The following is a 25,687-nucleotide window of genomic DNA, read 5'->3' as shown; positions in this document are numbered from 1 at the left end:
CAAGGTTCCAATATATATATTAATGTAATTGTTGTTATTCAGCAGGAAATAGTATGCTACTATTTTATTATCATTTTATTTGTCCATTGATTATTCATTGTTTAGCCGCTCCTTTGTTGGTGGTGGCTGTAATGTGATATTCTGGGTGTTTGTACACCATACCGAGAGTTCCTTTTAACTATGGGGTGGTATAGAAACATAATAAACAAACAAGCCTTGTTTAAAACCTCTTTAAAAATCTTGAAATCAGTATAATGATTTTTTTAAAACGTCCTGAAGAAATCTTGCTGAAATCTTTATCTTTGTGAACTTCTCTTTCAGATTTGTCTGTTTTTAAAATTTGAGTAGTGGTGTAGAGAGCTAGTTAAAACCCTCCAAGCACACTTGCTGCCTAACTATACCTTTGGAAAAAGAGTTACCAAAACCAAGACAAAACGAACTCTAGCTGTTGAAACATTCTGAAAAGTTGTTTTTTTTTTCCCATCTTACCAAACAACTCACTTCAGAACTGTACTTCCAAGAGCAACAAATGGTCTGTGTGGCAGTAACTTTTCATGTCTTCCACATCACTAGGTCTTACATCATTTTAATCGGACACACCAAAGACTGAAGCAGTGTTGTATTCCTGAGCGCCACCTACACTTCTGGGGGTCCCATAAAACCCCTCTGCGTGCTTCCTCACAGGCTTTGGACTCGCCCGTTCGACTTTTAAGGAACCAAAGCTACACAGAGGCATGTTGACTTTGCAAATGGAAAGCCAACCATTACATCGGGGTGGAGAAGTTCTGGCCCTCCAGGTGTTCGGACCCCCCCCCCCCCGCGAAGCCCCAGTCACCGCGGCTTTATGAGCAGGCATGATGGGAATTGTAACACCACCACCTAGAAGGCGAACACCTGGAAGAGCCGTCCATCCGAGCCCAATGTACCTACTAGTACACCGTGCAATGGAAAAGAAGCCATATACTTCCACAAATAAACAGACATATCTGCGCGCCTTTGCTAATTTTTCTTTCGTAGCCATCCCGATGTGTTTCACGGCGCCTCTTCTTGAAGCACAGGTCCGCATTTCTAGTCAAACGTAGCACCCTTCCGCTCCCTGACGGTGTCGGTAATACTGCGGTTTAAAAAACTACAATTCCCAGCATTCCGCGGGACGAAAGGGGAGGTGTAAACGCCGTTCTCTCGCCGGGGTTATTCTTCCCCCTCCCCGCACACCCACCCACACACACACGTGGATTCAACATGGCTGGCTTTGTGGACCTGAATATCCCTTACTTGCAGGAGAAGGAGTCGCTGCAGAAATTGGTGGAAACTGCAGCCCACCGTGAGTGCCGAGCGGCCCGGGGACAAAAGCATTCAGGGCAAGGGTGGGGTGGAGGGGGGGTGAAAGGCGGGAAGTGGATCGGAAAGAGAGCAAAGTCTGGGGTGGCGGAGCTGGAGGGGTTTTCCCGCTGCTTCCCGCTCGCAGTTTGGGAGCCTGTCGCTTTGCCTTGGTTCGGGATGAAAGAGTTTCCCTCCTGGGCTAGGTAACGCCACTGCTCCGGTTCGTTCTCGGGTCCGTTGCTTGCTTGGAAAAGCTGGTTGTTGCCAGCAGGATGTTATATCCGCCACGATGACATGGGAGAGAAGCTAAGTAGCTATTCTTAATTTAAGAGAAGAGTGGATGCATCATCGTCAAGGTTCGTGAAATTTATGCAGCTTGTGGTGACCCTCCTGGTATTTTCTCAATATAAATTACTACTCTGGGACCATGCAGCTTGCCCAGGTTGACACGGGCACATTGAACACACACACACACACACACACACACACACACAGACACACACACACACACACACACACACACACACACACACACACACACACACACACACACACACACACACCGTGTGGTTTTCACTCACCTATTTTCCCTGAGGCACAGTGGGGATTCAGGCTGCTCTGCCCCTCGGGTTCCCAGACCATTGAGTTCTACCAGCTCCAAAAGTAGTATTTATTTCTTAAATTTATACCCCGTCCATCTAGACACATGTCTACTCTGGGCGGCTAACAATAAAAATATTGTATAACATGATGTGTGAAGAAGAGAAACAAACCATGGTGGTCTAGCATTTTTTTTTTCTTTTCAGAATGTTTTTAGGGGCATGTTAAGATCTGTTGCCTTCTCTTCCTCCTCACTGCTTGTGGCAAGTTCCAGACTGAAAGATTTCATAAAAAGAAAGTTTTTACTTATGATATATACAGGAAGGAATATTTTCTAAGATTATTCTGCTTTAAGTCCTGACATACAAAGAGGGGGGTTTCTTTTATCTTAATTATGTGAGAGTTTCTGTTTCCAGTGGAAATAACACAATTTAATCTTGTGTATTATCTTGTCAATGATCTCAAATAGTTGCTGCATTTGACAATAAAATTGAATAGCAACAGATTTGCTGCTTTTTCTTTTCATGATCTGCCCAGAAACTGCACATTGCAGCTCAGCACATGGCAGAGCAAATAACAGTCTTGTGTACATAGCATTAAGGTGGCAATATTTCCTTACAGAACTGCAGGATCAGGCCAAAGATATATGTGGTCTAATACTGTGTTTTTAGCAGGAGAAGTCAGTATTTTTTTTCCTATCTAAACTTTGTTTCTTTGATATATCCTGATATGAAAGATCTGTTTTGGAACATAATCATGCTTAACTTTCTTAAAAACTCTGCTCTCCATTTAATTTTACCTCATTTTATTTATAGTTGGCTATTCGACTGTAGCAATCAATTATGTTGTTGACTATGAAGAAAAGAAAAAGGTAAGGTCCTCTTTGAAAATGCTCATGTACAGCAGCTATCCTCAAGCTACCATCCAAAATGAATTAGATTTCAATTCCTACTATCCCCAGCCAGCACTGTTTTGAGAGTTACAGATGCCAGGGACCTGTAGTTTAGTACATCAGTAGCAGGAACCAGGATGAAAAGGTCTATTGTAGGGGCTGTTTTTGGTGCTTGCCTCTAAAGGCAATAAAAATGACTATACAGTGGTGACTCACATTAAAAGCGCTCCGTTTGACAACAAAATCGCTTTACGTCAATGTTTTTGCGATCGCAAAAGCGATCACAAAACGATGTTCCCTATGGGGGAATTTCGCTTCGCGATGATCGGTCCCCTGTTTCAGTAACCGATCATCGCAAAGTGATGATTTTCCCACAGCTGATTGGCGGTTTCAAAATGGCCACCGGATTAAAAAAAAAAAGGCCGCCCGTTGTTTTTTGGCACGGATTCCTCGATGCACGGGCAGCGAAAATGGCCGCGCTATGGAGGATCTTCGCTGGACGGTGAGTTTGAAGCCCCTAGGAACGTATTAATCGGGTTTTAATGCGTTTCTATGGACTTTTTAAAATCGCATGACGACGTTTTCATTTTACAGCGATTTTCACGGAACGAATTAACGTCATCATGCTAGGCACCACTGTAGTCTGCTAACTCGAGAAGTTCCATTATTGAAACAACTATTTGATTCCTCCAGCTATCATGGCCCCTAGCCATGTTGTCTGGAGGTTTCTGGGAGAGGAATACTGGAAAAATTACATTTCCAATCTCTAAGCCTAGTAAAGAATATAACTTTGGCAGAGGCTGGAAACAAGGAAGAAACTATTTGTTCTGTTACTATGAGACAGCTAGGGAAGGTGGTTACCTTGTCATTTTCTCAAAGGGAGACAGGAAAAACAACTGCTCTATTTGACTTTTTAACTTGTATATTGCAAAGCAGATAATTGTTGAGGGTTTTAAAACAATTTTTTGTCCATTCAGTTTATGCCCCACAATATGCACAAAAGATGATCTAGCAAATGACTGATATAATGCTATTGAAGTAACCAGCTTCCGATAAAAAAACTCCAGTGGTTGTTGTGGGTTTTTCTGTGCTGTCCTCTGAAGATGCTGGCCACAGAGACTGGCGAAATGTTAGGAAGAACAACCTTCAGAACACGGCCAAAGAGCCCGAAAAACCCACAACAACCATTAGATCCCGGCTGTGAAAGCCTTCGCGAATACAAAAAAAAATCCATCTTAACATTTTAACTTGTTTTCAATTTTACCTACATTTCCTATATGTCTGTAATTTTAAATTGTGCAACAGTCTGATGCAAAGAAAGAAAGAGGACCATTAAAAAAACCCTAACATGGTAAGAGAACTGTTTCTTAGCTGTTATATCCTCAAACCTTCAAGGATGTTTGCACTTCCCTGTATAATCCTTCATACTGAATGTACATCGGAGAATGATGCCCAGTGACTTTCCCATTGGGACACTCGCGTATGCGGTCTGACCAGGACTTCTGTGTTCCCAAGTGAGGAAAAGGACTTCCTCAAGAGTTTCCCCATTAATTTCAGCAAAGGAAGTATTTAATACATGGAAATGCCATAAGCCTACTAAAATAAAGGGAGCTGCCCCCTTCACCCCAAACAGGCCTAAGCAGCTGCATGAATGTTATGCACAAAAATCAGCAGGCGCTCTCTCCTTTCCCTCCCTAGATGTTCAGTGAACAAAAGGGGTGGAGTGAGGAAAAGCAGAAATAAGAGTGAATAAGGAATAGTAATTCTTAATATTAACACTATTAAGAATAATGCAATTTTTGTAGGGTTTATGGGTAAAACTGATCAGCACTGTTATTAACTACATATCAGATGAAACCCTGTTAAATTCAGTAGGATTTCCCTTTGAACAGTATCATAGGGTTGTACTGCAATCTTTTTACTTGTTTACCAAAGCGGAAGCAGGCTGGATGGCTCAGTGGCTTAGGCAGAGCTGGAGGTTGGGAGTTCGATTCCCTACTGTGCCTCCTGGGAGAGGAGCCAGCCTGTGTGGGCCTGGGCTGGCTGCCCGGTCCCAAAATGTCCCCAGAAAAAGGGAATGGTAAACCATTTCTGTGTATTCTCCAACTAGGAAACCATAGAAAGGGCTGCCATAAGTCATAATTAACTTGACAGCGCATGATGATTATTACCAAAGCTCAAGCATGCTATTCAATTTGGTCTCTGCAGATTTTTTCAGCCTGCACCACATTTTCCATCAATCTAGCACAATGTATAAAAATACATCTTCAGCTTCATTTGTTTTCTTTTATTGTATTACACTTATTAAATCTAGCTATTTTTTTCCGTCCACTTATATGTTCCTTGTGTTTACTAGATGTCTTTTTGTCTATTTGTCTCTAGGAAATTGTCAAACCAGTGTCTCCTGCGGAATTGTTTTCAACCGTGCCTCTTGTGCAGGTACGTCCTGGAATGTTGCTTATACTTTTTTTTAACTTGTTTTAAAATGCTCCCACTGTTCTACAAACTTTGCTGAAGCAGTAATCCTTAGTTCACTTCCTTGAAATAGATTCTAAGTAAATCTTGGGATGTGATCGCTCTGTATACATGCAGAGCCTATGTAAGGTGAGTTTTTTTTTTCAAAAAAAATGCTGCCCTCAGTTAACAAGCCTGTTTACAAATTATTTCTAAGTAATTGCTTTGTTGTCAACATGGGTTGCATTTTCATGCTTCTGCAGTTGGGTGTGATACAGTCCATTCGGCCACCTGGGACCAAGGACACTCCATTTCTGCCATCGTTAGTGGTGCATATGTATTGAACAGGTTTATGCGTGGGAGGGCAGGGATGGGCAACGCTCAGAGACCTGGAGGCTGCCCCTCCCCATCCCTGGATCTTGGAGGGCTGGTCTTTGACCTCTTCCCACCTCCCCAAAATTTTGAGCATAATTGAGTGGTTTTTGTTTGTTTGTTTGTTTTTACAGAAAAATCCCCAGTTGTTCACTCTAGTGCTACCCCCCCCCCAAAAAAAAAAGGTCTGGGATTTAATTAATTAAAAATGGGAGAGGGATATGGAGGACCCATTGAACTCGAGGGGACTTTTAAAAACCATTTTTTAAAAAAGAAAAATATTTCGGACTGTAGCAGTGCTAGGGGAGTAGCAGGGGGGAACAAATCAAGAACCCTGGAGGTTGTATTCTGCCCCCAAGCAGCATGTTGCTCACCATGTATGGTCACGGTGGGGAGCTCTGTGCAGAGTTTTCTGGATAAGTTCCCACCAGGTTTCATACATCGGTGATGTTGAACCTGCAGCCTGAAAACATATGGAGGGCTAGAAGTCCCTTAGTCTGTCACTCTTGGACAACTCATGGGAGTTGTACGCTAAAACTTCAGGAGAACCAAAATTTCCCCATCACAGGCTCCATCGCTGTTTTGAATGCATTGGTCAAAATTCTGTTGCGTAGCTACACAAGTGGAGTAACTTTGAGAGGCAGATTGTCCCAAGCTAAGCAATTACTACACGCATTATCAGATGCATGCTGTAGATACTACCCGTTTCACTCAGTATGAAACGGGTAGTATCTACAGCAGTTAATATAATCTTTGAGCTGCAGAGGTGGAGAGGACCATTTGGATTGAGTCCAGCTCTGGTTAGGGAGGCACAGTGGGGAATAGAATTTCCAATTTTTGCTTCTGCAGCTGCATACCCAAGCCACTGAGCTATCCAGCAGTTCCTTGCCTTGAAGCAGTTCACCTCCAAAAGGTATATTGTTTGTGCATATAGATTTCACCCCCCTGCCCATCCTAGGAGGCAAAGAGGAGACATTTTTGGTGGGGCAGTGTGAACTCAGCTGAGTTTCTTTTCCAAGCCTATCCTTTAAATATCCAAGTGGGCCAGCATGGGTCACATGATTCAATGTGTCTAAATGCCCAAGTACGCGTCGAAAGCTTATCCAGGTAAATGCATTGCCTGCAGCCTCTGTAAGTCAACCAAATCAAATGTGTGTAACCAACTGCCGGGCACAAGGGAAAATGCTTTCCGAGCCTTTGCAACTGCTAATGTGGCCGAATTGGCCTGTGCAGAGCTAATGCTGCAAGATCTGCACCCCATCCTCAGTGCACCATATGGCCCTTGTTAAAAATTCATGTCAGCCAGGCCCTTAGATGTGGCTTCAGATGTGACATTTATATCCTGCCTTTCCTCCAGTAAGTTCAAGGGAAGGAGTCAGTTGCTCCTCTTCTTCATAACTTGTCCTTCCAACAGCCCTGGGAGTTAGACCAGGTGGAAAAAGACCCACTCAGATGTCAACGCCTCAAGCAGAAGATCCCCCAAGTGTCTCATATTTATTTATGTGTTCATTCATTCATTCATTCAATTTATATCCCTCCCATATAGGCCAAAGTCTACTCTGGGCGGCTAACAATAATACATAAAAGTAAAAACAATATAATAAAATAAAGACAACAGTAATGATATAGCTCAAGATGGCAAAGGTAATTATGTAATGACAGGAGGGAAAGCCTGCCTAAAGAGCCAGGTCTTCAGTTTGCTCCTAAAAACACCCAGCGAGGGAGCCAGGCAGATCTCTGTGGGCAGACTGTTCCAGAGTCGAGGGGCCACTGCCGAGAAAGCCCAGTTTCTTGTTCTTTCTCTCTGGGCCTCCCTTGGTGTAAGGCCCCTGAGCCACCCATCTTGGCTAGAACGAGCGATTCAGGTATATCTAGGTGGGAGCAGGCATTCCGCTAGATATTGAGGTCCTAAACCGTTTAGGCTTTATATGCCAACATTAACACTTTGAAATCTGTGCAGAAAACAAACGGGCAGCCAGTGCAGGGCAGCCAGAGTGGGGAAAATATGCTGCTATTTTCTCACCCTAGTGAGAAGTCTGGCCACCGTATTCTGCACCATTTGAAGCTTCCACATCAGTTTCAAAGGTAGCCCCATGTAGAGCACATTACAGTAGTCTAATCTTGGGACTACAAGCGCATGGACCAGAGTGGTGAGTGCCTTGACATCAAGATAGGGACGCAACTGGGCAATCCGCCAGAGATGGAAATAGGCAGAGCAGACCACTGACACTACCTGGGTTTCCATGGTGAGCGCCGGATCCAGATGGACCCCCCCAAGCTGTGAATCTCACTCTTCGCGGTGAGAGTCACCCCCCCAAAAGAGAAGGAATTTCCCAAACCACCCACCCTCAGGACCTCTGTCTTGTACAGGTTCAGCCTCAGTCCATTCTCCTGCATCCATTGCAGTTCAGCCTTCAGACAGCACTGAAAGGATGGAACTGCACCCACTGTTGTTGGGAAAAAAGGAGATGTAGAGCTGCATGTCATCAGCTGATGACCCCACCCAGCGGCCTCATATAGATATTAAACATCATTGGGGAAATAATCGAGCCCTGCGGAACCCCACAGTTGAGACTCCACGGGGCCGATACACTGTCCCCAAGCTGTACTTTCTGAGGATGGTCTCCCAAGAAGGATTGGAGCCAGATAAGTGCCAGACCACCGATTCCCAACTCGGAGAGCCTCCCCAGGAGGACACCGTAGAGATCTTATAGATCGATACCATAGTCAGCGGTATTGAAGGCGGCTGAGAAATAGAGGAGGACCAACAGAGACATTTTGCCTCTGTCAGCCTCCCTCAATAGGTCATCAAACAGGGCAGCCAATGCCATTTCTGTGCCATGGCAGGCGATTGGCTTCATCCAAAAGCGCCTGGAGCTGGTCAGCCACCACCCTCTCTACCACTTTGCTAAGGAAGGAAACATGGGTGACGGGCCTATATTTGCCAATGTTGTCCACCGCCAAACTTGGTTTCTTCCTTATGGGCCTAATGAGTGTCTCCTTGAGCACAGGGGGAAACTTGCCCTCCTGTGGAGACCCATTAGTTACTGCAGTGGCCGATGCTGTTGTTACAGGCCTGGCTGCTTTGATTAGTCAGGCCGAGCAAAGGTCAAGGGAGGAGGTGGCGGCACGAAAGGCGATCAAGCACTTTGTCCACCATATCTGGTGTCACAGGCAGAAAATGATTGCATATCGTCGGGCAAAGCAGAGCACTAGATGTCTCTGCTCGATATACTGTTTTAAAATAAGGGATAAGATCCTGGCGGATGGCCTCCACTTTGGATTTTAAAAATGCTGCAAATTGGTCAGGTGAGATGCTAGTGGGAGGCCAATCACTGTGACCAACTCTGGATAGATCGCAGACTATATGGAAAAGTTCTGCCTGCTGATTAGAAGCTTCACTTATCTGGACAGCGAAGTGAGCTTGACTAGCAGCCCTCACCTTAGTAAGGTAATAGTTAGTCGTGATCCCTGACAGCTTTCCGATTATATTCCGTCGGGTTCCGTCTCCAAATGCACTCCAGCCTTCTCCTATTCTACTTCATAGCTCACAGCTGCTGGTTTAATCAGGGCGGTGGATGAGCTCTGCAACAGAGAGGGTGTTTAGGAGAGATCATGTCAACAGCCCTGGTGATGACAGCAAGCCAGCCATCAACCAGAGCCTCGACAGGACTGCTAGTCAGATCTCTTCCCTTCCCTGGCAATAAGATTGGTGCATTTCATGGCCAAGCCAGGGTTTGGACGCAGGTCTCCCAACCCTTGTACAGACTCAAACTTCTATGCCATGCGGATAAGAAATATTTGGATACAACTTGAGAAAGGGTTGGGGTTCCATCATCACCACCACCAGTAGTTCCCAGAATTGCGTAGCCAACATGGCTCATAACAATATTGACTGGAGGATGGTGGGAAACTGCTGTCCAGAAAAGCAGGTTTTCTGTTCAAAATACATCTGTTTGTAAGTAAAGAGAAAAAAAATAAGGTCAACAGTAGAATCATTCAGAAGTTGAAATGACATTTGGAAATACGGCCCACTTTCCATCAGGTAATTGCAACTCGGGGTGGGAGTTGCAGCTAAAGTCTTCAAAACTGGGCCTGTTTTTGTGAATGAGGATGTGTTTTGTTATAATGGGGGGGAAATTACTTGACTTTCTAGCACAGCAAAAGAGAGTCCTTGAATTGGTGGGGAGCACTTGGATGTCAATAGTACGGTTCTAACCCTTTTGTCTGACTGGAAATAGCGTTCAATTGCCAGCACCTCTTGTGAGCTGAAGAAAGGGGAAGGATGCATTTTGCTTCCATGGGGATAAGAGGACTTGTGTAGGCATCAATTTTGAACACAGGATCATTTTCCATTTTTCTGTTAATGATGAGTGGGAGGCCTGTTGCCTAGGCTTCAGCTACGCTCCTTCACTCATACTTTCTTCTTTGCAGGGGAAATCCAAGCCAATTAAGATTTTATCGAGACTCACGCTTGTTGTTTCTGATCCATCGCACTGCAATATTCTAGTAAGTTTCTAATGCTCTTCACAGGATTTCTCTCTCTCTCTCTCTCTCTCTCTCTCTCTCTCTCTCTCTCTCACACACACACACACACACACACACACACACACACACACACACACACACACACACACACACACACACACACACACACACACACACACACACACACACACACACACACACACACACACACACACACACACACACACGTAAAGAAAGAAAAAGAATATAGTGGTTTAGAATCTTTTGTATTCTGAAAAGGAAGACTAGAGATGAAAGGGTATTTCCTTTTTCCAGAACACATTGTTAACTTGTGGAAGACTCTTCTACCATATCTGGCAAGGGCCCCAAAATCATAATTTGGGTTTTTTAAATAAAAGATCTAAGAAGGGACGTGGTGGCGCTGCGGGCTAAACTGCAGAAGCCTGTGCTGTAGGGTCAGAAGACCAGCAGTCGTAAGATCGAATCCACGCAACGGAGTGAGCTCCTGTCACTTGTCCCAGCTCCCGCCAACCTAGCAGTTCGAAAGCATGCAAATGCAAGTAGATAAATAGGGACCACCTCGGTGGGATAGTAACAGCGTTCCGTGTCTAAGTCGCACTGGCCATGTGACCACGGAAGATTGTCTTCGGGCAAAACGCTGGCTCTATGGCTTGGAAACGGGAATGAGCACCGCCCCCTAGAGTCGAACACGACTGGACAAAAATTGTCAAGGGGAACCTTTACCTTTACTTAATAAAAGGTCTAAGGTATTGATACATGTAAGACAAAAATAATTAAAAGCTTAAGTATCTATTGCTAATAAAAAATCTTAATAAAATCTTTAATTGGGAAAAGCACAGGACCATTTGCAGCTGCTTTTCCCCAGTTTTAAGTCCGTTGTATAACACATTCATTTTTTTAAAAAAAGACGGTCTGATGTAATTAATTATATGAGTTATTGATTCCTTATTTTAAGCATACCAGCATTAGAAGCTCTTAGAAAACATATCTATCCCAAATCATGTAATTGCTCCATAATTAATTGTACCATATCACCATATGATTAACTACACCAAATGATTTGTGGTAGTTATTGTCTTTTGTTTAATGTTACTATTTGGGCAATTTCTGAAATAAAGCTGATGTTTCCCTCATGCAAATTCACCTCATGAGGGTGAATTCTTAACAGTATTGGAAGAACAGCAGGAATTCTTTTCTAGATAACCCATAATATCCACTACTGCCAGTTTCTTTCAGAATTCTAAGATAAGCTTTAAAGCATTTTAAAGATTTTTCAGCCCTGAGGTTTGGGGTCTCTTCATTTGATGGGTGGTGCTCCATCATCAGAGTGCACCCATTATATTGTTGTTCTCATCTTGAATCTTAGAATGCTCCCTCTCGGCAGAAAAATAGAAATTATATGGTTTCTCTTGAAAGTTTTAGTTTCCTTTTAAAATAATTTCAAAAACATGTCATTTTTCCACACTTTGCTGTTGAAGGGAGTAAACTGGAAAAACTGTCCATGGAGTTTTGTGAGTCCAGCAGTGGAGACAGCCTGGTTAGGGTTTCTGCTTCTTTTTAATCTGGCTTGTCTAATAAATATCTCTCTGTTTCTTCCTGCACCTAGAGAGCAACATCAACAAACATAAAGTTTTACGACATATTTGCTGTATTTCCCAAGAATGGGAAACTCTTCCATGTAAGTTTGGTGAAAATATATTTGTTATACATCTGAACTTCACTGTGAAAGATGGGATGTGATATTGCAGGAGCACAGGAGAGATGGGATTGCCGGCACCAGCATTTGCACTGCACATTTTTTCATGTGACATCAGTGTCCTTATAAAATGAAAATATATGGTTCGGTAGTTTAGCTATGAGTCCCTAAGGCTGTTGACTCAGGTTCAGTCTTGAGGAAGGAGGCTTCCAAATTACTGACATGATGCAATGGGAAGATTTCTTCAAAGAGCCTTCCCTAGTTTGGTCCCTTCCAAATGGTTCAGGCTGGAGTGTCTTGTCAATATCACACAGCGTGTCCAAAACATCTGGAAAGAGTGAGGTCGGTTCAGCCTGTTCTGAGGGCAAAGTAGGCACTATGCTGATCAGTTGGTTGGTAATTATGTAGTAGTTAGTAATTTTTAATTAGTTATACAGCCCATGCCCCCCCACCAGTATTTTCCCCTAATGCAAATAAGCAGGGGACTGGCAGAAAATCCTCCTTCACCCCCTTGGATCCTAAATCCCTCCTAATTTATTTTTTAGAGAGCCATTCCTCCAGGTGCTAATCGACTGCACATCTTTGTATCTAGCGTGATCCTGAGACGCTTGGATACATCTTTTAAATAGCATTTAGCGGCAGGTTGGTACAACTCAGAGAGTAGGCTATGCATGTGAGGTGGGCAGTCATCCAGTTCTCGTCTTTTATCAGCCATTGATTCACAGGGCATGTCTCGGTTCTAGCTCCTCATTGGCAATAAGGACATAAGAATATATGGACATCAGGTAGCATAGAAGAGGTAATGTTACCAGTAATGTTATCAGCCTTCTAAGGCTCCTGATAAGGTTACTGAGAATAATGCAAATCAAGTTCTCTGAAATGATAGAAACACTGGGTAAATGCTCTTATGATGATGATGATATCTACAGAAATTGGCAAAAATCTACAAAAATTGGGACAGCATACATACTGCACCGATATTTAACAGATACTTAGGGTTTTTTTTTGTTAAAGCTTGCATCTGTCCTATAATACCAGTCAATGTTTTTAAAATCTTGATTAGTTTTACAACAACAACAACAACAGCATCTCATCAAGACAGTTCTGACATGGCAACCTTTCTGTAAGTTTTTCTCAATAGAGAGCACTTCAAAGTGGTTTACCGTTCCCTTCTTCTGGGAGCATATCTGGAAATGAATGTACAGCTTGTTCAGGGTAACACAGTCTGGCTCTTCTGGGATGAGCAGAAGGGAATCAGACTCCGACTCCACAGCCAGATACCTTTCTCACTGACCTATCCAGCCAACTTAAAGTGCTCGTTACTACTGTCAAATAGGATTTTTAAGGATGACTGCAGCTTTTATTCTATTTTAAACTTAAAGTTGCACTTGTGATGCGGCAGAAACCCCTATGTCCACCAGGTGGTGGCATTGCCTCTATTATGGGAGGCAAAAAGGCAAAAAAAATTAAATAGGGAACTATGGAACATTCTTCCTCTTTCACCTTCACTGCAAAGCTTTGCTTTTATTGATGAATGCCTCATATTTTACATTGTTGTTCATTATGGGAGGATCAGCCCTTTTTACTCATGAGCTTTTATATACGATCCTGATAAGTGTTGTGTTATGTTTACAATCTCCTCTTGCATGATACAAATAATGCTACAGAAATTTTAAGAATGGAATTAATAGCTGCTGACTACGAGCAAGAAGTTGCCCCCACCATTTGGTAAATTTACTTTTTTCAGCAAAACAACTAGAATGGGGGGGGGGGTGTGTCCAGAAAAGTAAAATTTCCAAACCACAGGAATAGCTTGAACTCTCCTTAGAGAAGCAACGTACTCCTTGTAAGTTGTAGCCTACCAATAATACTGCCCTACTCTACTGACTTGTTCTGAGGATTACACTTATAGATGTAAAGCTTAAAGAAAAAAAATCCCTGTGTAAATAAAGGCAGTAATTTTTAATACTATGAGAAGGAGGCCATTCTTTCCACATTCTGTGGAACCTTATTTAGGTTTGTTTAAGTTCTCTATTTGATTTCCACACCCTCTGGTTATAAGACTTCTTGGCTATTGTTTGTGGTCTTAAGTCACAAGGTTTGAGAAGGAATGTTGGTAATAATAATAAAAAAAATATGACTAGCTTCTCCCCAACAGCAGTCACTGTTTGGCTCTGAAATGACTGCCTTCCTGTACTCATTAACTGGAGATCCTGCCAGTTCTAGGATTTCATGTACTTTTTTGTCCAGTTTTTGGGACCAGCGCATACAATATCCTGAATTTGTAGTTAGATCCTGATTTTTATTTATGGTGGAACCCAGCCCTTGGACATTAAGGGTCCTGTATGTCGGTGGTTTCCAGGATAACCCAAGTGTTCTGGACTTCAGTTCCCAGATGCCTTCACCGCCAGCTGTGCTGGCCGGAGTTTCTGGGAGTTGTAGTCCAAGAACACCTGGGTGACCCAAGGTTGAGAATCACTGCTGTGAGTGAGCTTTTCTGAATTGGAAGGCCTCTCAGAGTGGCTTTTTTGTCAGCCAAAACAACAACAACAACAGCAACCCCTTCGGTCTATATTATGGAAAGAAAGGATATAAAAGGAAAGGGTGATGGAGAAAGAAAAAGAGAGAGAGAAAAGTGCTTTCCTCTAAGCTGTTGTGTTCTGCTCCAGGGCTCTTTGGTGCTAATACATGGTGGGGAATGTGGAGTGTGATTGTTTGTGCAGCATTATCTTTTTCAGGTGTGCCATTTCTAAAAATAAAAGTTGGCTTTTTAACACAGGTGGCCTGCACAACCTTAGACGTGGATCTTGTGTGCCTCCACGTAACCGAAAAGCTGCCCTTCTACATCAAGAGACCCTCCGTTAATGTGGTAAGAGATTCTGGAGACATTGCTATAAATGTTGCAGCACCCTCGGGACGAACACATTTATTTGAGTGTGAGTGTTTGTGGATTGCAGTCCACTTTGTCAGGCTCTTGGAGCACGATATCTGGGCCAGAGCTTACATGAAAATGTCACGCAGTCTGCTAAGGCTTCTTATTTTTGTTGCACTACAATATTTGTCTTTGGCTGCATTTTTGTTTTGTTTTTTAACTTGCCTCTTGAAGGTCTTCGGTGGCTTTGGAAAAACACATCAGGTCCCCTATTAGGGTTGCTGGCAGGAGAAGAGGAGATTGTAGCCTTTCTTTGCCTCTTTCGGCAACACCAGCACAGCCTCCCCCCTCTCCATGTCTGTGTTTTGGGGCAGGCTGGTGGAGGTAGGATCGACCTGAGCCTCCTCTCAACGCCCGTGTCATGTGCATGTGAATGCTCACGCCTGACTCCCCAGCTGACACCTTGATGGGACTGAAATGTTTGGGTCTTCCAGAACTAGGCAGGCTTCTCCTTTCCAGTCTGTGTATTGGAGAGACAAAGCCATTGCAGCTTAGCTTTGGCCTTCTTTGTGTTCATGACTAGTTGGCCTCCTTCCATCGCTACCCCTTTGCCTGTTGTGTTGGGAGATGGCGCCCTCCATTCCCAGTATGCCCACTGGCATTCCAGAGCACATTGAGGCTCAGTGACCTTATCCGGCTGGCTTTTACTCTGTGCGTGAAGTAACTGTACTATGCAAAAAAAAAAAAGCCGAAGATGCTCACTCTTGGGCTGTATGGGACTCCTCGTTCTGGGCTGACTTTGCTTCTCCAAAGCTAGTTTGATGTGCCTGCCTTTGGAGTTTGGAGCTGCTGCTAGGGAATGGCTAATGATTCAGAAATCCAGATGCACTGATGGAAATGATGGTGGTGTTTTGTTTTTAAACGTTCTGTATGTCAGAAGCATGGGTGCCTCCTTTTCCAGAGCAGATGCTTGATCCCACACGTTGCCTTTCTTTCACAGAGCAGGTGAGGGGGGGGGGGAAATATATCAGTAATAAGCAGTTAACTGTGCAGCTTGGTGTGTTACTCTGTTCAGTGCCTGCTTATTAATTGCTTTTCTTACCTGTGAAGGCAATAGACCGAGGCATCTACTTTGAACTTGTTTACGTGCCTGCCATCAAAGACTCCACCATGAGGAGGTACACCATTTCAAACGCGCTCAGCCTGATGCAGATCTGCCGCGGAAAGGTGAGGTTAAAAATGAAAGCAGTTGCCCTGATTCTTGCCTCTGAACCATTTCCAGTTTGCTCGTTGTCTTGAGCGTAGGTGGCCTAGAATCTTTGTCTTTGGAGTGGTTGTGAAATTAATGAGACTGTCAACGCATGCTGTCTGATGAAGGCGACGGGCCTGTTTCTAATGACGGTGAAAATATTTTCTTGTTCAGTTTCTTTGTAACCCAGAAAACTCTGTGAATCCTGGGAGAAATCAGAGGCAGCGCTGTGGATGGTAACGCAGCTGCCTCTCCTGCCCAAACAGGCATTTGGTGCCTTTCCCTTGGACAGCCATGTGGGAAGATGTGGAATGAAAGGCCAGCCCTTCCACAGCTGCCTAGCACAAGTGTGAGGACTATGTGAAGACTCCAGATGTGCACTACAGATCCCATCAGCCTTATTCAGGATGGCCAGAGAGCAGGACCATGAGGGTTGTAATCCGACATGCGTTAAATTTCTTCCTCTTCCCTCCTCCCACAGCAGTGCTACTGCTCTGGATCCTTCGTGCTCTGGAGCAAGAGAGTTGAAGTGCTGTTTGGCTTCTGGATGGTCAGTTCAGAAAAAGAGAATAGGAAATGTTTCCCTTCTTCATGAAACCTTCCTCCTTTTCACAAAGAAAACCGCAGCATTTCATGGTGGTAGCACTAACTTTAGGAAGTGATGGCAGGGTTTGGCTTTTTCCTCTTCCCTACCCATCCCTTTTTCCTTTTGTGTTAATCCTTTTTATTTGTCAGCTGACAAACTGGTTTTGTTCCTTTGTCATCTGACCTGGTAGCCTATACAGGTGAGGAGTCAACATGTTTTACCTGAAATTAAAATTAAATAAATGTGTGATGGGACATAGAAAGGGGATCTCTTCCCCCCACCTATTCCATGAGTAATCCCAGGGGAACCAGATAGTCTTTTAAGTGTACATCCCTCCTGCACCTTAGCATATTGTGACCAGTTAAGGAGTAAAGAAAACCAGTTCCTTCTACCACTGCCCCTTTTTCTTCAACTGATACCCTGAACATTGGTATTCTAAGCTCTGGAATAAATATTCTGTGGGAACTACTGAGCATGGATCTTTGTTCTGCTTTCCCCCTTCCATTTAATTGACAAACCAGTGCCTGAGAAGTCTTTGGATTGTGCCAACTAACCTATCTTGAGTTCAGTGTGTCCCCTTTTTCCTTTCCAGCAGATCACTCACACTTGGTACTGGGAGGGATGATCACGAACCCTGCAAACTCAGAAGGGACCTAATCGCCCCGTGTGTTATTGCAGAGTGGAGCCTCAACTCTACAAAGGAGACTGGAAAAGGGATTCTTCTTGAAAGTTCTCACCTTTCAACCCTTGTCTCCTTTTGCCAGGAATGGCAACCAGCTTTTGAAGACTGTTGGCTTGAATAGTGATGGAATGCGCTTTTTTTGATAGGAGCCTTGTGTAAAAGGATCCTGACAACACTTTCCCCATGGCTGGGCCCGTCCCTCTAAGCATGTTGTTATTTTTCCCAAAACTCTGTTACTCATTATGTGATTGTCTTCCCATCTTTTATTTGGAACAAAGAATTAAAGGGCAGAGTTGGAAGCAGGCTGGGGAGCAAAATTCCGAGCTTACATTGGGGTGTGCAATGGAGTCTCCATCAGGCGCTTTCCACCTAAAGCTTCATCAGAGTGGCACGTATCTCTGGATTACTTTGCAAGAATGTAGAAGGGTGTGTTCAGTGCAGAATTCTACTTCTGAAGCATCCGGGCTTTTTTGCCGAAACAAAATATTTTCTAGAATATTTGGAAAGATGTTTGTTGGACTGGAGCTCACCTTGCTGGCTTGTGGGATTCTGGGATTTCTGATGCAAAACAATAACTTCCCAAAATTCCATGCAAGGCCAAGGTCTCCAAAACCTGAGTGCTTGAGCTGAATATGAATTCCTGTGGCTCGGACATGAACAGTGCTTGCACCTTCCTCTCTTGGTGTGTCTCTGTGGCTAAAAAAATTAAATTGGGTATCTGCCTTGTTCACCATCATTGTTGCTCCTTAATAAGCAGTGGACACTGATTATAGCTGAACATCAGATTAATATATATGTCCTTTCGAAGACAAATTGTTCAAATCCATTTGCAAATCTTTTTAGTTTGCATCATTTAAGGTTGGAATTAAGGATTTCTGCTTAGCATTCCAAGCACCATCATGGTGTAGTATTTAGTGTGGAGGACTAAGACGGATGGCAGAACTGAAATCCTCACACAGCTCCCTGGTGTGTGTGTGGGGTGTGTGTGTGTGTGTGTGTGTGTGTGTGTGTGTGTGTGTGTGTGTGAGAGAGAGAGAGAGAGAGAGAGAGAGAGAGAGAGAGAGAGAGAGAGAGAGAGAGAGAGAGAACTCAGGCCCCTTTCTCTCTGCCTAACCCTATGTCACAGGGTTGTTGTGGGGAGTGCCAGAAATGAATGGGAGGTTGCTCACACTGAAGCATTGTGTGGCCGTCTTGTGAGCAGGGACAGGACTGATCATTGGGGGCACCACACTGTTGAAAAAAAGAGACACGTTCAACAACTTATATTTAGATTAAACAGGGTTTTGTTGTTGTTTTTTTAAATGAGTAACATTTTCTTTGTTTCCTAGAATATAATTTTGTCCAGTGCAGCAGAAAAGGTGAGTGTATCTGTATGCTTGTGGGTCTGTGTGTGCAGTTTAATTTTGAAAGGATTCATAGATTGCTGAAATCCATCTTACATTGCCCCTTTACATTTCTGTTTTCCAAACAGAGTAGCATTGACACCTCACACCTGTCCATACACTCTGGTAGCACACTCGCGGTCTGTGCAGATGCCCCCGAGTCCCTTTGCTTTTGCTTTGCCCATGAGAGGGGAAGCATTGGGGAAGAGCTGCCCCTATACCTTTTCCTCCACCAAGCCCACCACACACCTTCTTGGCAAGCTGGTAAGGACATGGTGGGGAGGGGAAGGAAGGTATGTGAGGAGTCACGTCTCAGCACACTTTCCTTGCCTTGAAGGTCATGCTCTTCCCTGCCCACTAGGTGGCACAGTCTCTCTGTCGGGATGGGAGAGGGATCAGGCCTCCCTGTCCCCTGCACACCCCCAATACAGAGCTTTGAACCACCACAAGTGTGGTGGCTGTTATGAGTATGATCAGTGTTCTTCGTAGTGATCTCTGTGAATTCACACAAATGGGTTTATCCTGCGCCTGCGCAGAACGTTCGGAAGATTCTAGAGCTTAGGAAAAAGAAACAATTTAATTCCCCCCCCAAAGAGTATAAGCTCCGCCTCCTCAACCTTCCTTTCAGTTCCTCTTTTCCCCCCATTCCACTAGGATATTTGGAATAGTAGAGAGACTTTAAGGAAAGTTTCCTAGCCTGTTTGGCTTTCTTTTCTTTACTATTTGATTCTCTTATTTTTATTCCACACTGGTCCAGTAGAACTTAATAGATTTAATTTTTTCCCCGTTCTATCGCCCTTCCCGCCTCCCCCCCCGCCAACAGATTCCCCCTCCATTTTCTCTTTTTGCTTTCCCTTTTTCTTTTATGGGCCCTCGGGGCTTCAAACAGTGCTCTGTTTTGTTCACGAAAGAGCCCTCTAACAGACGGGCATGATCAGTATTCATTTTGCCTGGGGGAATTCCATCGTGGCCAGTCATGCACTGCACCCAGTCGTGCAGCCTTTCTAAGCAGGCTTTTAAACTCCGGCTCCAACAGCTTCGTTCTTTCCTCTACGAAAAGACTCTCATTATGGAGATGCCTGCCCTCCTTACACCGACACCTCGCGCGGAGACTTCTAAATCAGCTCCCAGCCCAGTTAAGCAATCTTCACTCACCTCAACGCCATTACTGGTTAAGCCCAAGGATTCAGTAAAACCACCTAAGCCAGTTGCCACCAAGGTTCCATCATCGACCGCTTGATTCCATTCTCCCTCTTCTATCACAGGGAAACTGGTTTGTCACCATCGATCTAAAGGATGCCTATTTCCACATCTCCATTCATCCATCTCATCGAAAATTCCTCTGATTCCGAGGAATCAGTTACCAACACCACCTACCAATTTGCTGCCCTCCCCTTCGGGTTCTCCACAGCCCCCAGGACATTTGTCAAATGCATGGCTCCGGTGGTAGCCTATCTCCGTACCAAGGGAATAAAGATCTTCCCTTACATCGACGACTGGCTTCTGGTTGCAAAATCTTACCAAGATGACATTATAGCCACCAATACCACCCTCAACATCCTAGACAAACTCGGCTTGAAAATCAATTGACAAAAATTGTATCTGATTCCATCTCAGATCGTTGATTATATAGAAGCAAGACTCAACTCAATCCAAGCAAGAGCATTTCTACCTGCTCAAAGAATCGTAAAAATCCAGATGGCGATACAACAATTTTGGCCTCTCGAAACCGTGACTGCATTGGATGTCCAACGCTTACTGGGCCTCATGGCATCCACAACTCTGGTGGTCCTCCATGCTAGACTCAAACTCATGTCACTTCAATCCTGGTTCCTCCAACAACTCAATCCCTTTACAGACTCCCCTATGAAAAAACTATCGGTCATGCCACATATACTGGACAATCTCATTTGGTGGACAGTTGCCCGCATTCTGTCGATGGGCAGAGTCTTTCAGTCTCCTTACCTATCCATACAGGTCACAACGGACGCCAGTCCTTCAGGTTGGGGAGCTCATTTCCAAGGATTGCAAATTCATGGCCCGAAGACAAGGATACAAAGAACATTCCACATAAATCAGCTGGAAATGTTGGTCATGAAGGCTTTTCGAGCTTTCCTTCCACGTATCGAAGGGAAAGCAGTGCAGCTCGTCACAGACAATACCACAGCTATGCACGACATAAACAGACAGGGAGGAACTCGATCCCTGCCCTTCCTTCGCCTAACCCTACAGTTTTGGGAATAATGCCATGCTCACTGTATCTTCCCACAAGCAATCCATATTTCATCACAGGACAACTACCTAGCAGACCGTCTGAGCAGGCTCCCCACCAGGATGCACTAATGGTCTCTCAATGAGACAATCTTTCAAGACGTATGTCGTTGATGGGGCCAGCCTACCATAGACCTCTTTGCATTTCATTGCCCCGTGGTGGCCACGACAGCCGTGGTTCGCCCACCTCAGAGAAATAACGGAGGAGATGTTCCACTTACCTCCAATACTGTCCCACCTCTCCCAGAAACACAGGGCCCTTCTCCATCCCTGATGGCATGGAGGATAACCCCTAATTTTGTGCGATCTTAGACCACGCTCGGAAACCGTCCACTTCTTGCCTATACAATAATAAGTGGAAGCCCTTCATTAAATTTATTCATTCCAAGTAAATGAGGGACTTACCCCATTCCCAGCCTCCCTCTCGACCACACTTACCTTCATACTGCATCTCTTTAATCTCAGTCTTGCGCACTCAACTATTAAGGTATACATCTCGGCTATTGTTGCTCACCAACCTCTCCACTCTGGTTCCGCTAAAATCTTCTCCCATCCTACAGTCAAAGGATTTCTAAAGGGCTTGCAGAACATCAGACCGCCCTCACAACAACATGTTCCTCAATGGTCGCTTCGACTTGTACTTGAAGCACTTACCAAACCGCCATTTGAACTGATGGCAACCTGTAACAGAAAGTTACTTTCTCTCAAAACTGCTTTTCTTGTGGCCATAACCTGTGCTAGACGTGCTAGCAAACTCTCAGACCTAAGATCAGACCCTCCATACCTACAGGTCCATCCTGACAAAGTCACTTTGTACCTCAACGTGTCTTTCCTTCCCAAGGTGGTATTGGACTTTCACCTCAACCAGCCTGTTGTGCTACCGAAACTATTTCCTTCGCCAGCCACACAACCTGAGCGTAAGCTCCATACTCTAGTCGTCAGAAGACCTCTTGCCTTCTGTCTTGACAGGACGAAGCACTTTAGACGCTCTCCACGTCTCTTCTTGTGCTATCATGGACCCAGTAAGGGTACTTCTGCCTCTCCGCAAACCATATCAAGGTGGATAGTGCAATCAATACAGTTGGCATATCAGCTTGCAGGCAAGCCAATACTGGACTATTTAAAGGCCCACTCTACTCGAGCCGTCTCTACTTCGACCGCTCTGCACAGAGGCGTTCAGATACAGGATATCTGCAAAGCGGCTACTTGGTCGAATCCCCTGACGTTTGCAAAGCACTATCACCTCGATGTCAGGGCCAAAAATGATATTGCACTTGGAAGGGCAATTCTGTCATCTCTGCTACCATGACTGCCCTCCATCCAGTGAGTACAGCTTGCTAATCACCTATTTGTGTTCATTCACAGAGACCACTACGAAGAAAGTTAGGTTACCTACCTGTAATCGTTGTTCTTCTAGTGGTTCTCTGTGAATTCACACATCCCTTCCTTCCTCCCTGCTGTCTGTCATGATACCATTCTTAAATATCTATTCCATATGGTAACGGCAGACTAGGGAACTGAAAGGAAGGTTGAGGAGGCGGAGCTCATACCCTTGGGGGGACGGGCGGACTAAATTGTTTCTTTTTCCTAAGCTCTAGAATCTTCCGAACGTCCTGCACAGGCTCAGGATAAACCCATTTGTGTGAATTCACAGAGGACCACTAGAAGAACCATGGTTACAGGTAGGTAACCTAACTTTCTCAGTGGGCTTGCACTTCTTAGAGAGAGGAGACTGAGACTTCTCTACCTCTGTGGAGGAAAGGGAGAGCGACATGGGAAACGGTGGGGAGACGGCTCTGTGTTCATGCTTGCGATCCTGAACTTGTGCAGCCTGTACCTATCAGAACGTTGCTCACCCCTGGGACACTGAGATATCTGGAAACGGGGAAGTGTTAGTAGTTATATTGGGATGAAAAGTCCCTGAATCCCATGGCCACTGCCATGCTGGCTGTGGCATTCTGGGAGCTCTGCCCCCTTAAAGGAAAATTTCCATGCTCTGAAAATATCTCACATTCAGGAAAACCCATATGCCATTTACCCATGGTCAGTTATTGTGCTGTGTCTTCTAGAAGCTCGCCCCAAATCTCGCTGGTGATGTAAAATAATTGCAGAGCGCAAACTGCCACTGTTGAAATAAATGAGTTTTTTTTGTTTTTGGTTTTGGTTTTTGCTTCTGGCAAAAGGGGAAAAATTCTAGCCTCTACCTTTTGATTAGGTAATATTGCTGCCATTATGCAGTGCCCTCACACTGAGCGACACAATTACAGGTTTATCATTTAGCAACTCTGCCTACTGCGGTTTTATTTTCTCTTGCAGCCCCTGCAACTCCGAGGCCCATACGATGTGGCTAACTTGTATCCTTTAAACACATGTGTTTATGCATTTCAGAGATTGAAAATGTCACCCACTTTGTGGTATAAAGTCCCTGGCATTGTTCTGACCTCTCCCGCTGACAAATAACATTGTCGGCAATAGCAGCGTGTTGGTAAAATGGTTGTGGTTCCGTAGGAAAAGTGAAGGCCAGTTTTCAGAGGAGGAGGAGGGAGCCTCAAGGGGGGGGGGAGCCTAGAGACAGAAGGAGCAATGTGCTGATGGCTGGAGGCAGACATGGAAACGCTGCCTTTTTGGGAGGGCTAAGCCCCACTCATCCCATGGGGCTGAGAATGCTGGCTGAAAGAGTTAAAGGAGGCAGAGTAAACGATCACCTGAAAATGTGAGGATTGGCCTAAACAAGCAGAGATAGGGAATGAAGATGCGCCGTTTGTTTTGTTTTGGACTTTGAGGGACCCAGATTTTAAAAATCTGATATGCACAAAACTGTGGACTGTAGTAGGATTTGTGTGTGGATCACACGTTTGGTTTCTTTCCAAGCTCAGTTTTCTATCCCTGTCCCTCTTTCACACTTGTTGAGTCATACCAAAACACAGCCCAGCCATGCCTTGAACCTCTTTTGTCCTCCTTGTGCCTTAAGAACCTTAATGTAATTGGCAGAGGGTGGCTTTTTGGTCTCTCTGAAGGCAACGCCAAGGCAGCTGTTTCGACGAATGGCAGAGCGGTCCTGCTTCATGGAGGTGAGCCAAAGCTGTTCAACTATGTTTGCTATTGGTCATTTGAGTTAAATGTAGTTCATCATGAATTATAATGTAAGTAGTACATAGTAGGAGTAAGCGGGCATGTGCATCTGTCTGTCGCACATTCCTTCAGGCAAGAAGCTTATCTTCTGATGAACTTGTGTTTTCCTCACCCATTGCTGGATGTCTTCAGTTACTTGAGGGAGATGTACATTTGCATACAAATTGTAATCGTAGCATCAAGTGGAAATTTAAGAAGAGGAATACTGCCATTCAAAATGTGCTTTCTGGAATTCTAGCTCTGTCAAAATCAATAGGACTTGCTTTAAAAATTGTTTAAGAAGGGAGTGGAAGACTGAAATCAAACATGTAGAAGACAGCTTGGCCCACAGGATCCATTTTGGATCCGCACTGATTGTAAGAGTTTTTGGCAGTGACCTGCAAGGTACAAAGCTTTGCAACATTCCTGCTTAACAGAAAGAACATGGGGCACAAAAGTTGGAGTTGCTGCTTGAACATTATTTGGGCACCACCTTTCAAGTCTCCGCAGTAGCAGTTATTATTACCGAGAAAATTCCTCTTCTCCCTGCTCTTTGTTTCTCTTCCTGTTTGCCCTCCAGATGGGTTACAACTCCCATCCTCCTCCATCAACACGCACAATTTAGGCAATTGCAGTTCAGTAAAATCTGGAGGGCCACAGCCGCCCCGCCCCCCCCCCCCATTTGAGACATAGGAATACTTTTATTACAGTTTGACATTTAAATTTAGTGTTACCTGAATACTTGTTTTGAATGAGCAATGAATGTATGAACATTCTGTCATCTTAAGTGGCCTTAAATAGGCTCCTTGACTCCCTAAGTGTGCCTACCTGGGAAGGGCAAGGAGTGTTTTGCGCTGACCTAATTCTGAGGTTTTATATGCGTCTCTTAGCCTTGTGTGCCACTATAATGTAGCATCTGCTCAGATGGGCGTAGTGACTCCGGCAGGCCAGTTTGCACCAGTTCTGTGGGAGTGGCCTCTTTGGCTGTGCTTGGCAGACCACCAGCACAAATTCGTGCGCCACACAGCTGGTGATGCCAAATGCCAGCCACCATCTGCAAGCACAACCAAAGGCTGTGGGTTTTGGGATGTTTAAAAGTCTCTCTTTGTTGAATTTCAGAAACCAGAAAGACCGCCTCAGGCGTAGTATATACGAAGAAGAAGCCTCGGACCTCAGAAGAAGATGAGACCACTCCTGCCAGTAAAAAAGCCAAGACAGCTTTGTGACAAGCAGAATCTTCACAGCAGTGCCCGTTCGCCTGCCTTTAAACCTTCATGTGGCATTCTGGGAATGGCTGGATGGAATGGCTCGAGACATTGTGGTCACTGTTCTTCCTCAAGAAAATACCACAGTTTATTGTAGGGAATCCTCAGTAGGAGTATATGGACCAGTTCTGACTATATTCTTCAGACTCCCTTTTCTGCTGTAAACTCTCCCCACCCCCCGCACAGACTGCTCTTGTCCAGTTGCTTTTTCTGCTACTATATATATTTGCCATATGTATTTTCTGCTACTAAATATATTACTGGGAATGCAGATTTCCTTGTTGCTCCTGCAACTGGACTGCTTAGGAATCCTGACACTGGTTCATCAAATTAGTCTACAAATGTGAGCCTCAGGGAGCAGAGCAACAGGTGTGTGTGTCCATGTGAAGATACTGCACCCTCCGCAGTAGGAATCCATGTTGC

The 25,687-nt window shown here is 44.5% G+C and overlaps 1 protein-coding gene across 2 annotated transcripts; it reads left to right on the top strand.

The window, feature by feature from the left end:
• The first annotated feature begins 1,152 nt into the window (after positions 1–1,152).
• Positions 1,153–25,535, top strand: RPP30 (ribonuclease P/MRP subunit p30). 2 transcript variants are annotated; one of them, XM_020803204.3, is made up of 11 exons: positions 1,153–1,324; positions 2,739–2,794; positions 5,198–5,254; positions 10,076–10,150; positions 11,757–11,828; positions 14,626–14,715; positions 15,829–15,945; positions 18,564–18,593; positions 23,205–23,242; positions 23,880–23,959; positions 25,119–25,535. In XM_020803204.3, the coding sequence occupies exons 1-11, from the start codon at positions 1,243–1,245 to the stop codon at positions 25,223–25,225; spliced, it is 804 nt and encodes a 267-aa protein (XP_020658863.2). In that variant the 5' UTR covers positions 1,153–1,242; the 3' UTR covers positions 25,226–25,535. The 2 variants fall into 2 exon arrangements, with proteins under 2 accessions (XP_020658863.2, XP_020658864.2); XM_020803205.3 differs by lacking the exon at positions 1,153–1,324 and adding an exon at positions 1,543–1,679.
• Positions 25,536–25,687: the final 152 nt, after the last annotated feature.

Source organism: Pogona vitticeps, chromosome 3 (assembly GCF_051106095.1).
Source record: "Pogona vitticeps strain Pit_001003342236 chromosome 3, PviZW2.1, whole genome shotgun sequence".
In the NCBI taxonomy this organism is placed as follows: Eukaryota; Metazoa; Chordata; class Lepidosauria; order Squamata; family Agamidae; genus Pogona; species Pogona vitticeps.
Note: the sequence above shows the minus strand (reverse complement) of the source record. Positions and strands in the feature narration are given on the sequence as shown.

Bases quoted from the DNA above. Each gene is read 5' to 3' on its own strand.
- RPP30 (XM_020803204.3), top strand. From the start codon at position 1,243: ATGGCTGGCTTTGTGGACCTGAATATCCCTTACTTGCAGGAGAAGGAG. The intron at 11,829-14,625 runs GTAAGTTTGGTG...TTTTTAACACAG, and splicing joins AGAATGGGAAACTCTTCCAT to GTGGCCTGCACAACCTTAGA. The intron at 23,960-25,118 runs GTGAGCCAAAGC...GTTGAATTTCAG, and splicing joins AGCGGTCCTGCTTCATGGAG to AAACCAGAAAGACCGCCTCA.